The 12,921-nt window shown below is 54.1% G+C and overlaps 1 protein-coding gene across 1 annotated transcript; it reads left to right on the top strand.

Annotated features, from left to right (window-relative positions):
* Positions 1-4,803: 4,803 nt before the first annotated feature.
* BSX (brain specific homeobox) lies at positions 4,804-6,776 on the top strand (the record flags this gene model as incomplete). The annotated part of the gene is made up of 3 exons (XM_084275036.1): positions 4,804-5,068; positions 6,189-6,385; positions 6,531-6,776. 3 exons carry the CDS (start codon positions 4,804-4,806, stop codon positions 6,774-6,776), a joined length of 708 nt encoding a protein of 235 aa, XP_084131162.1.
* Positions 6,777-12,921: the final 6,145 nt, after the last annotated feature.

Here is a 12,921-nt window from a genome sequence, read left to right as displayed (position 1 = left end):
TTAGCCTGAGCATTTCTTGTCTCCAAGTGAACTAAACAGGATGATTAATCCTCTGTTTCTCGTTCTGTCCTCTCTTTGTCTCAGCTTTAAGTGAAGGAGAGCACTAGCTCATGGGCTAAGGGATGGCACCTTTTTGAGGCAGTGAGAGCCAAGGGGTGGCAGAACCTTAGAAGACCTGGCTGGATCTTCTCTGGGTGCTGCCATCAACCCAGGCTAGGAGGTAAACCTGACACTTTCTTTCCTCCTCCAACCCTCTCCCAGCCCTGTTGTTGGCAGTATCCATCCTGAGACAACCTGCTAGACACTGTTGGTGTAGGCAGAGCTTAACCCCAAAGCCCATCCACCGAGCTCTCCTGGAACTTGTGCCAGTGTCAAGGCGTACTAGAGACTTGCCAAAACTAAGGTCTTATCTCCAGCCACGCTAAAAAGACCAGTGAAAGCCTCTGGTGTGGTCCTACCCCAGTACTGAAGGAGCTTCCCACTGCTGCCTTGAACGTGTGCCCTCCTGTGTCACATCAGCTCTGAGGAGTTTAACAAACGCTCCAGCACGGCCAAGGTGTCGCTGGGCTCGTGGGAGCCACCGATTTCCACAGTGGGTTTGCAGGGTGGAAGGAGGCAGGGTTGGGCACGATGGGCTGCAGAGACCTGCAGGGAAGGGTTACAGGTGTAGGCAGGGGCAGGGGCAGACAGGATGTGGATGGGGAGAGTGGCTGCAGCGAGAGGCAGGAGTGCTTTTGCCTCTAGCCAGCAGCACCCACCGAGGCTCCAGGCAGAGGCACCCCACTCCCTCCTCGGGGTGGGGAGCGGTTTTTGCCTGGAGCATGATGCGTGGAACATTCTCCATTAAGCCATGCTTTGTGTTCAAAAGGCCTCTCTCCATGTTACGTGTGTGGCTACTCAATCCGAGCTCTTCAGACCTCTTTCCTGCAGCCGGGCTCCCATTTTGATCATATCAAGGCTGTCTGGTTTTAATTTAACCCTTCCTTTTTGAGTGGATTTGTCTTGAAAGGCATGAAAAGGCTGGGCTCCCAAGCTACCTTCCCTCTTCAAGAGCCACAGGAAAGTAAGTGCATGTATTTTTAAACTGCACCGAATTTATCCCTAATGCAACACACTGAAATAAAGCTACTAACATCGCTGTAGCTGCACTGACCTTTTAAATGACCCCTTAGGTTTTAAGTCAAATAAATTGCTGTTTTCCTGGGCAAAATCTCCCCGTAATACCATCAAATGATCTTACGTGTGCAAGTAATAATAACTGGTGCTTGTGCAAGCAGAGAATATGTGTGTTATTGTGTTATTACATCATGAAAGGGGTGTGTGCGTGTGTACGCGGATGTGGAGGGGTGATATGTGTGTGTATTGCTACCAGCAAAGTTTATAAAGCACTTTGAGCCTGTAGAAATAATTTAATTGTATTGAAGGATCAATTGATAGGCTGCACAGTGGTGTGGGTACCTGGGGTCACAGGTGCTGGAGGTGGCCTGGAGTGTTTGGGGTTGCAGGCTGAGACATCATGGTGTTCGGGGAGGATGCAGGGGTGCAGCATCGAGGGGCAAGTCTGGTCCCCACCTGCGGTGAGAGAAACACACGGTGAGTAAAACAGCCAGAGCTGCTGCTTCTGATGTGCACTGACCCTGGTCCCTCTCGTTTTCCCTTCTAGATGCATCCCCCAGCCCAGCAACACTTCAGCTGCATCCAGGTTTGGGGCAGTTGCTACTGCCCCTTGGGGAAAAGCTGTGGGGCCACCTCAGCAGGTGAGGGGAGGGCGCAGAGAGTCCCTTCGGAGATCCGACTCGACTGTGAATTTGGCAGCACGTGGAACTGTCTGTGTGTGCAAAGCCACGGAGGAATCTCTCTTGCACAGGGCTGGCCAGCCAGGAAAAAGGCAAATCTGTGATTGGAGGAGCTGGTCCTGGGAGAGGGAGCTGGGAGTCTGTGGGAGTCCTGGGGTGAGACCCATACTGCTGGTGCCCATCACCGTGGGGCCTGCAGGAGAGGGCTGAAAGGGGAAACCCAGGTAAGAGGCTTTTAGGGTGAAAAGCCCACCCTGCCAACACCACCTGTCCGTGAGAAAAATGTGGCACTCCCCCTCAGAAAGCTGGGAGATGTTGGATTTAAAGACTCTCTAGCTGTGAGGACCACAGTGTGGCATTTCCCCCCACCCCCTTCCTGGGGTTACTGCCCTTGCAGGGGGTGTCCTGGTTCTGGCCAGGCCAGAGTTACCCTCCCCAGGCAGCCAGCCCAGCTGAGCTGAGTTACCCCAGACTCTACCTTCTCCAGGGATGGAGTGTGGGGGGTCATCACCTCTGCTTCTTGCCCTCGGGTTAGCACTGGGGAGAGGCTGCGGTGCCTGAAGTGCCCCTGCCCGGTGTGGGGCCGGGTTTCACTGCTGTTGCTGCAAGGTAATGTCGAGACAGTGGCCCTGTTCCCCGTCCCCAGCTGTACCCTGAATAAAGGACTCCGAAAAGCTGCCCCTCTCACTGTGGCTCCCAGGCCAGCAAGCTCGTGCCTGAGTCCTAAAGCTGCGACGCAGTCTGGCTCATGTCACACATCTTTAATCCTTCAGATCTGCTTTAGTATGTATAAATATATACGTAGTGAGGCTCCAATAACCCCCCGGTGACGAGTAAAGCCCCAGCCCTCCTGGAGAAGCAATCTCAGCTGATGAAAAGGCCAGTCAAGCGGCTTACACGCCCCTGGCTGCGTTCCCTACCTTAACAAGTCGGGCACTAGACCCGTTTCATCACTGTTAATTCATTTGCTTACTCGTTTTCTCCTCAGAGAAAGTTGTTAGCCTGTTGTACTCCTAAACCCCCAGCCAAAATCCCGTGCTCATGCTGAAACTGGCTTTTTGTTTGTTTGTTTGGGGTTTTTTTTTGTTCTTTTTCCTTTTTTCTTGATTTTTTCCTGGAGAAAAAGAGGGAGTTTTGCTGGCAGCACCGGGAGAGGCAGCTCTGCAGAGGGCCAGCCTTTCCCCCAGCCCTGCGCCTTCCGTAGCGCTCCTGCCTCGGCGCAGCAGTGTGTATATATACATACATCTTCATTTATATATAGTGCTTAAGTGTGTGATGAGCGCAGCGGTGCGTTCCCCTGTGTGGGCACGGTGCGTGTAAGATGAAGTGTGTGCGTGGCTGCTACCACGCACTGTCTGTGTATATATATATATATAAGAGGAAAAAAGCCCCCGTGGGTTTTCCAGGTGAGATGGGGAGCGCTCTGCTCCCCCCTGAGTTTTGGCCCGGTGGAACCGCTGAGGGAGCCGCATCTGTATTTCAAAAGCTAGCTGGGGTAACGATGAGTTGTTCTTAAAAGCCCGGAGGGGTGTGATGCGCTGCTCTGCCCGCCGTGGGGAGCGTGGGCTTGGCTGCGTGGCTGCCTGTGCCTTCACCCACGTGTGACGCTGCCCGGTAGCGATGGTGAACCGACAGCACCGCTGGAAAACTCGGCTGCTCCGAGTTCCAGGTTCATTAAAACCCTGCCATTGCCATTTCTATTCTTTTAAAGGGTGTTTTTTTTCCCCCCTCATCTATTTACCATTTACCAGCTCATCCATATGGAAGGCATGGCTTACACTTCCCTGAGAACTGTACTTTTAGGACTAATTGATTCTGGTAATTAATTTGTTCTACCTGCTGGATCAGATGGAAATGCTGTCCGTGCGCCCAAGGATTAGCACTTGCCTTTCTAACATCTTTCTTAATTATCTAATAGCATGGGTTGCGCGAATTCTGGCTCTATTAGAACACTTTTACTATTAACGGTAGTGATTGGAATTGTGATGACAACTCGATTGCAACAAATTAGAGCTTAAAATCGGGAGATGAAGGAGAAGTGCCTTCTTTTAATTTCCCTGAGTTTAACATCAATAATTAGAGCAATTTTCTGAGATGCGAACCGAAATTATCTCGGCTATGATGTGGTATATCACCCTCATTTTAGCAAATTGACTCCGGGGAAATGAATGTTACAGATTAGGGGGGGGGGGGGGGGGGGGGGAAGAAGAAGAAGAAAAAAATACAAACAGAGGAAAGACCAAACAAGGAAAAAAAAAGTGTTAGCACAACACTGAGCGGGGAGTGGATGGGAACAGAACCCCGGAGAGGAAAGGCACAAGTTACACGCCAGGGATAACTTGGGAGCGGAGCGTGGGACAGGGTGGGAAAGCGCCGCGAAGCTTCTTTTTCTTCCCCCAAGTTTTTGCCTTAAAAAAACCCCAAAACAACCCAACCCCCCAGAAGAAAATAAAGGAGAAGCCCCCGGTGTTTGGGAAAGCGCCCCAACCCCACCGCTCGGACCGGGGCTAGGGCTGCCGCGCTCCCCGGCGCGGCGCGGCGCGGTGCGGTGCGCCCATCTGCGCGGCTCCGCAGCGGCTCCGCGCCCCCTCCGCGCCGCGGCGGTGGTTTGGGTGGCCCGGCGGGCCCGTCCCCCATTTTCCCCCCCCTGCTCCCCCCCCCGCCCGGCCGATCGCTATTGGCTCGCTGGAGAGCCCCCTTCCCACCGCGCCTCAAAGGCGCGCATCTCCCCGCGCAGCCCAAACCCACCCGCCTCGCATCCCCCGGCTCTTTCAGTTTTATTTCTGGCGGGGGCAATATTTATTTTTTTTAATCTAAATTATTTTTATTATTTAATTTTGCTCCGTGGTTTGTTTGGTTTTTTTTCATCGCATTTTCTTTATTTCCGGTGCTTTCGGTTATTATCTTCGGCCCCGCGAGGTGCAGCCGGTTGCCCTCCCTTCTCCGGCAGCCTTCAGCCCGGCTCGCTCCCTCCCTTCCCCGCCACCCGAGGGGGAGAACAACCGAAATGAACCTCAACTTCACCTCGCCCGTGCACCCCGTCTCCGCTCCCAGGCCCACCTCCTTCTTCATCGAGGATATTCTACTGCACAAGCCCAAACCCTTGCGGGAGGTGCCCCCCGAGCACTTCCCCGGCTCCTTGGCCTCTCGCGTCCCCCTCTTGGACTATGGGTACCCCCTGATGCCAACCCCGACCCTCCTGGCTCCTCACCCACACCCTGCCCTGCACAAGCCGGAGCATCACCACCACCCCTACTTTCTCACCACCTCGGGTAAGTGCAGCCCCCCGCGCCGGAGGAGCCCCCGGAGCTCGCAGTGCCCGGGCGGCACCGAGGTGGGCGCTTGGATGGGGACGCGAGTCCGCGACCCCGGGCGGGACACGCGAAAGACAAACCCCTCCGGGACGACGGGGCATCCTTCCGCATCCTTCGTCGAAACCGTGGCTGCGTCCCCCCGGGGCGGGAGCCGACGGCTGCCCCCGGACCGCCTTTCCCCGCGGGGCAGCCCCCGGCCCCGGCGAGCCCCGGGCAGCGCCGGCTTCGTTACGGGGGAGAGGAGCCCGCCGCGCTGCAGCTTGTCGGTCACTCGATTTATTGCCCGAGGGCTTGAGCCCAGCGGTCCCACCGTTTCCCTCTCCGCGCGTGGATTGTTCAAATTAAGTTTTTAAAAATGGATTTTTTTGGACGGTAACACCTCTTTTTCCTTGGTGGTCTTTTCTTTTCCTTTTGTTGGGTTGGTTTTTTTTTTTTTTTCGTCCTTGGGGTTTTTTTCTCCTCCCGTCCTCCCTCCAGACAGTGACCGTGTTTCCCGTTTCCACCCCCAGCAGCACTGCCCGGGATGGGGAGAGGCTTCCCCGGCCGGCCGGAGCCCGGGGCTCTGCTGGGGCTCTGATCCGCGCTCAGCCCTTCCCGGGCGGCTCCTTGCCCTGGAAGGAAACCCTTCTCCAAAGTTTCTCACCGGGCGGCCTGAGCTGTGCATCCTACAGGATCTCTCTCCTCCCAGCTCTCTATTATTTTTCCCGGGTTCCTCCGTCCCGTTTTTCCCGGTCCGTTTCGTTTTGGGTTAATTGCCGGGGGGGTGAAGGTGTTTCCCCGGCAGCCTCGCCGGGCCGGTCGGTGGAAATGCCTTTGCTTTGCTGGGGCGGGTTCAGCAAAGGCTAAACCTTTGCAAAACCCCCTGTTCTGAGAGCGACGAGACCCCCAAAACCAACCAAGTGCAGCGGCTTCGAAAACGGGATAAACGAAATATTAACAATTAAAAAAATCCCAACCCAAGCGAGAACAGGAGCAGGGGGAGAGCCCAGCCCCGAGCTGCCGCAGAAGCTCCCGGGCGGCTCCGGGCCCGGCTCCCTGCCCCACCGCAGCCCCACGGGTCTCCGCCGTGTCCCCCCAGGAGTGCCGGTGCCAGCCCTCTTCCAGCACCACGCTCACGCCGAGCTGCCCGGGAAGCACTGCCGCCGCCGCAAAGCCCGCACCGTTTTCTCCGACTCGCAGCTCTCCGGCCTGGAGAAGAGGTTTGAGATCCAGCGGTACCTCTCCACGCCCGAGCGGGTGGAGCTGGCCACGGCCCTCAGCCTCTCCGAGACCCAGGTACCGGGGCGGCGGGGACAGGCGCCTGTATCCCATCCAGCATCCCCACCGTCTCTTTTTAATTTTTATTCCTTTTTTTTCCCCCGCCGTCCCCGTTTCTTTTTTACATTTTTTGTTTTGTTTCCCCCTCTCTTGCTCTCCTCAGGTGAAAACCTGGTTCCAGAACCGGCGGATGAAGCACAAAAAGCAGCTGCGGAAATCCCAGGACGACCCTAAGCACCCGGGCGGCGAGGAGAGCCGGGAGCAGAGCTCCCCGGAGCCTGAGCTGCCCGAGCCGGCCGGCGCCGAGCCCCGCAAGGGTCCCCCCGGCCCCTTCCTGCTCCAGGACCCCGAGGACGAGGTGGACATCCTGGAAGAGGGGGACCTCTGCGCCGGTCCCCACCGCCTCTAGGATCGCCGGGGCCCGTCCCGGGCTCACCTGCCTCTCCGGGGCGGTTTTGCCCCGGCCCCGCAAGTCTCCTCTGCCTCCCCAAACTTGGGTAGTGCCGGAGCCCAGAGGGCGGGGGGTCGCGATTTTTGGAAGGAGGTGTTGATGCGGGGGGAACCCCCTCCCCGGCGGGCGGGCCCGGGGCGAAGGCAGCGATGCCCCGGAGGGGGCCGGGGGCCCCGCGGTACCGCCGGCTTCCCCCCCCTCAGCATCACCCCACGTCTGAGCTTTGCCTGCAAATCTGACGAGGGGGGTGGGAAGCAAAACAAGGCGACTTTCCCCTTAAGTTTCCCCTTCCCTTCGAAACATCGGACTTTTTCCCGTTCCCCGAATTTCCCCGGGTTTTAAAATAAACGTGTACCCGTGCCAGCATGTTGTCGTTACTGAGAGCGGCAGGCAGGGCATCACGCCTCACCCCGACCCCCCCAAAACCTCACCACCTTCTCAGAGCACCGGCAGAGCGGGGTGGGCGCTCCCGGTGTCCCCCCGTAGCGCGGTCGGGTCGGGTTTGGTGATGCCGGGCAGGGCTTCCAGGACACCCAGGTACTAAAAAAAAAACAAACCCCAAACAAACAAAAGTAGAAACGCCCTCCAAAGAAACAGGTAAGACAAAAAATTAATTTATTTAATTCCGATTCGGGGAAGGGAAGGCGGGACGGGGGGAGCATCCCTTGGTCCGGCCAGGGCCACTCGGAGCGATCGCAATTCCAGCGAGCAAAGGAGATTTTCCGCAGCTTGGAGAAGCACCTGCGCCGGCAGCCTGATTCCTTCACGGCTTCCAGGTGCGAATCACCTTCCGGATTCTTTCCCTTTCCTCTCAAATAGCCCCAAAGCTGGTTCCGCGTTCGGTTCCTGTCCCCGTTCCCCTCCCTGCGCCTGCATCTGCCCCACCGCCGTCTCTCCGAGCCCCGCGGTGCAGTCAGAGCGCTCGCTGTCTGCTTGCTTTGCCTTTACCTTCCTGCCAGGGAAATGGCTTTAATTTACAGGTAAATTAAGATTTTTTTTTTCTTCCGAATTTTAAAATTGTGGGGCTTTTTAATTCATTTTTTCCTCGGGGTTGAGCTGCTGCCGGCCAACGCCGCGGAGGCTCCGGGGCTGCGCTGGGGCTTCCTTCGGCAGGAGCCCGGAGCGGAGGCTGTGCTGGCTCAGGTGGTCTCTATGCTGCCCGGGGCCGTGTCGGTGTCTCGTTAAGTTACTTAATTCCCCTTCCCTTCCCCCTTATTTTTCTCGTTTGTCGGGAAGTCCAGGCGGCTGTCCGGCGGTGTCAGCGCTTTCAGGGCATTTCAGGTGACGGGACAGGTGGTTTTGGGAGGGAAAACGTGTCCCTGTTTAATATATAAAATAGAGATGATTGAAACGTGTATGTTGGCTTCCTTTCTGTGGGGTTTCCTTTATAATTTTTAACACGTGAAATAATAAAGATTGCACGTTGTGTGTGGGGGGGAGGACACCCGCTACCCAACCATCTCTCCATGAAAAGGCTAGATGTCTTTTATATGGTGTTTATAAACGCTCCCAGGGCAATCGTTTTCATCAACAAAACTTTGCCACGCTGCCCTCCACCTCCCTAAAAATGACAGCCCAGAAGGTAACTCAGCCGCCTTCCCCCGAAAGCCTGGGTGGGAGGTGATGCGCGGCAGCAGCCCGAGCGCAGGGAGCAGCAGGTCCTTTCACGTTGCCTCCTCGCTGGCTGGAACAGCTTCTCCCAGCTCCGTGGCTGGGAAGTGATGGAAGCCGTCTCGAAAACCTTTCGATTCCGTGTCGCCGCTCGTTTGCCTCCCTACTCGGTTGCCCACCAAGGATTTTGTTGGTTTTGCTCTGTGCTAAGTGTCAGCATCCCCCTCTCCACTCCTCCCCCGAGTGCGCATTTCATTAGGAACTATTAAAAGTGATATAAAAGAGAAGCTTCACCGTCAGATTTACATGGTAATTTTCTTTCCTGACCGTCCCTAGCGCTGCTGGGGCTGGGTGCTGTGCATCACAGCGCGAGGTACGGACGCCCGTCTCGCTGCCAGCCCATCGCACTCTTGCGGAGGTCAGCGACTTCACGCTGCTCACTCGGGTGGACTTGTCTTTGGGAATAGGGTTGGGCAGGAAAGTATTTAGAGCAACACAAGAGAAATCCCTTCAGAGAATGTCAGGAGTAAGCACAAAGAGGGAATAATTTTTTTTTTTTTTTAAAAGCACCTGAAGGTGAAGGGATATTAACCCCCTGTTTGTGTATGTTTGTGTTGATGCCTTTTATTTCTGCAAAGAATTGTTCGTTCTCTCTGGTTATTAGTGCTAAAGACAGAGGCACGTAGAAATGCTCTGAGCTGGCGAGGGCATGAAGGGAACGGGAAGGAGAGAAGTCGAAGGTTGAGGTGCACGAGGGACAGAAGTTTTTGGGCACAGGCATACAACAGCAATTTCTCCTCCCTGGTGCGTTTACACGGCTCTTGCACAAGGCACCGGGTGCAGGTTGGGAACAGGTTGGGCTGTCAGCCAGTGGGCACTGCCAGGCTCTGACCCCCATCGTGGGGCAGGGGGTGCCACCGGCTGCTTTGCAACCATGTACATTCCTGCTGTCCCAGCCACCCCAAAATGTAGTGCTCGTCTCTGTTTGGGTAGGAGGGCCTGGGGCATTTGCACACCCCATGGCTGGTGATATTCATAGTCTGGCAGTGGCTCTCGAGGGAGGCAAGGAGCCTGGAACTCAGGCACAGGCTCTGGAAGTACATCCAGGAATGGGATCTGTGGCACAGGACCTTTGCCATGCTGCAGGTTGACAGCAAGTGAGGTTGGGGCAGCTAAAAGCCACTGCTATCCTCACCCCAGTCCCCCAGGTGTCTGTGGGACCCCTCTAGCAGTGAGGTGCCATGGTTTCTCTGGGGCACAGAGGTGCGACAAAGAGCCCATTCCCCTCTCTGCCACCAGCATTACCACACTTAGATGATGAGGAAAGGTCAGGATATGAATCAGAAACCACTCAAATCTCTGCCGCCTCCCCCCTGCCACTGCAGCAACTTCTTCACCAGATACCCATGCCGATCGATACAGTAAAATCCACCAACACCCATCTTCACCTCACAGCTCCAGGCACTTGGGCTGACACTGAAAATTACAGTCGTGTTTGCAACCACAGCCACTGATGGCCAGCAACCCCAGGGACAGACACATGCAGGCTGGGAACCACTCACCCCCCAGTTCCCATCACAGCCCTGCTGCTCCAGAGGTGGGTGCTGAGCCCCACAGGTGACAGTAAAAGGCTTTGGGGACTGGCCACTCCTCCCACAAAACTTGGTGCAAAACAAGAGGGGGGAAAAACCCCTCCTGAGATGAAGCGGGAGGAAGGGAGTCGTCAGTACCTGCGGCATCCCCTGCTCCTTCCAGGAGCTCCTTCCAGGCTGGGAAGCAATGCCTTTTCCAGGCTGACTGTTTCCACACAGTCTGGGCAAGCTTTTGGGAAGAGGTTTTGGTGTGTCTGGGGAGCGGAGAGGGTCCCAGGAAGAAGGAAGGGCTGGGGAGGAATTTATTTTGTCTATTTCAGAGATTTTGCTCTTTGAGCAAGTGAAATGAGCTTTTGTTTCTGGGTCCTGACAGTGATGTCGACTTTCTCCTGCTGCTGCTCTCCCCAAGAAGCTTGAGGAGGAGGGGAGAGATTGTTTAGAGGTGGCTCTCGTTGTTGTTATGTGTTGGTTTGTTTTCCTTTTTTAATAATTCTGTGGGCTTGGGGAGATGCTGGGGTCAAAATAGCTGCAGGAAATAGTTGCTGGAAATAGGAAATCTTGGGAGTATTATTCCCTATTTTTTCAAGAAATCCACTGAACCAGTGATTTTTGTTAAAATTCTTCTTTGAGGGTGTTTGGGTTTTTTTGAAGCAGAAGTGTTTCCTGCTGTTTTAGCACCGAAGCAGTTGGGGTTTGTTGTTGCTAGAAAATCCTGCCATGAACCGTTGCTTTCTGGTTTGATTTTGAGCATTTCCCTGTCGGCTGCCCTTCACATTTTTAACTTTTATAGGGCTGAAAAGCAGCTCCAGTCCACGATTTTTCCTTCTGTGGCTGGTGCTGTGTAAAAGCAGGTCAGATACACAGCTGCACGGGCAGCTAGAGAGGATGCTAAGGAACACGTGTGAGGTGTCAGCCCTGGAAGTACCGTGTGCTGTTGCTCAGTGAGGCTGGAAAGAGCCTGTGGCCAGGCCCAGCAAGTAAAACTCTTTCTATAACTTCCTCTGGTTATTCCTCTTTGCTGGCTGATGGACTGGGTACAGTTTCTTCTGTTGGCTTCCTGACATGAAGTTTCTGTGGGCATGGGCCATGCTGAGGGGCAGAGGAGGTGAGTGTACAGAGGATGCTGGCTACAGCACCACAGCCTCAGTGTTGTAGCCTCCTGAACTGATGACTGTCACAATAATGAACAGCATCACCTTAATTAACCACCAGCTCCTGCTCAGATGTTCTTACTTATCTTAAAAAGTAGCTTATTTTTGTCTTGGGTTTACCTCATCTCTATAGCATTGTAAGCTTAGGTGAGCCACTTGTAGCTCTGCTGCCTTTTCTACCTGCTTGTGTACAGACAGCCATTCAAGGAAGAAGTTGATTTTAGCTCAGGATAATGAGGGAGATCTGTGCCAGAGGTTTGTGAAATGCCAGGAGGAAAGGCAAGCTGCCTGAATTCTGTGACTTGCTTTGTTCAGCGATGGCTGAGACCACTCAACTTGCTGTCCTAGACTCCATACCCTCCCGTGCTGTGTACCTGGTTGGCTTTGCAGTGACTGCTGGAACAAACAGGCCCTGAAGTGCTCCTGGGATACACACAAAACTGGCCCAGCAGTATTACCTGCAGCTGCCCCCTTTGCAGTGGCGATTATGCAAAGCTCTTGCTGAGCTGCTGGTTGCTTCTTTAGCATCTGCTCTATCCAGGTTTTTGGCTCCGTATTGCTTCTGTTCAAAGCCAGCTCTTCTGTAAGGCAGGCTGCTTTAACTCACCCTTGCCAGCTGTCACTGGGGAGGCTCACTGCCTCTACCTATCCCCAGGATTTTGTGCATCTCGAGCTCTTCCTCACACTGCAGGGGCAGTCACTTGAGCTGGTCCTTTCTTTGCTCACCTGCTTATTCTCCTGCAGAGAGCACTTAGGTTTGGGCAATGCACAAACTAAGAAAAAAATCCAAAATTTTAAAAAATGCCCATTTTTTTGTGCTATTATAACTTACTGTAGAACTGACCCTGAACAGGAGATGATGAGGATTAAACACTTGGCTTGTGGGCTGTTTGGATGTCAGCTCATTTGTGCCAATTTGAAGTGTTCAGTGATGGCAGGAGTTAGGATCACAGAGCCACACAATCTCCTGAGCTGGCAGGGACCTTTAAGGACCCTCAGGTCCAAGTCCCCGCTCCACACAGGCCCAGCCAAGTCAGAGCACAGGACTGAGGGCATCATCCAGATGCTCTCCCCGGGTTCCAATCCTTGCCTTTGCCAGTTCATCTTTAGAGACGTGATGATGGAACCTTCAGGCTCTGCCTTATGTGATGTTTCCAACTGAAGGTGGCATTAGAAATGGCCTGCTGAGTCAGTGTTGAGGAGTTGCACTGGGTGCTGCCCACAAAGGTGTTTCTGCCCCTGTGAAGGCAGGCTGTGCTCTCTGGTAGCTGTGCTGGAGCTACAGGACCACAGCAGGCAGGTTCCACTCCAGCTCAATCTCTCCCTGAATACTTAATGCAAAACTCAAGGCCTGTTTCTCATTTAAATTCCTTGCCTTCCTAATTTGAAAGACATTAAGTTTTGGCCTTTGCTTTTAAGCAGATGGATGATCACCATTTACCTGCACAGTCCCTTTTTTGTGCCACCGTATCTGATAGGTGCAGGGAAAATTTGCATTAGTATTAAGGTAGATCAAAAGATTTTTCCTTCCACATGTGCTGCAAGTAATGTCTTATTCTGGGAGGGAAAAAAATCCCCCATAAGAAACCCTCAGCCTTCCCAGGTGGTTGGTTTGTGATGTGATCATGATCAGTGGGTTTTTCTTAAAAAAAAAAAAGAAAATCTATCCCCATCCCCACTAGACCTGGCATCACACAAGGACACACGTGGAGTTTAGCATGGGTTTAGCATTTAAATGTTTCCTAAAAG

This window comes from Gallinula chloropus (assembly GCF_964237585.1).
Source record: "Gallinula chloropus genome assembly, chromosome: 24".
In the NCBI taxonomy this organism is placed as follows: domain Eukaryota; kingdom Metazoa; phylum Chordata; class Aves; order Gruiformes; family Rallidae; genus Gallinula; species Gallinula chloropus.
The sequence above is the reverse complement of the archived record's forward strand: the minus strand, read 5'-3'. Positions and strand labels throughout refer to the sequence as shown.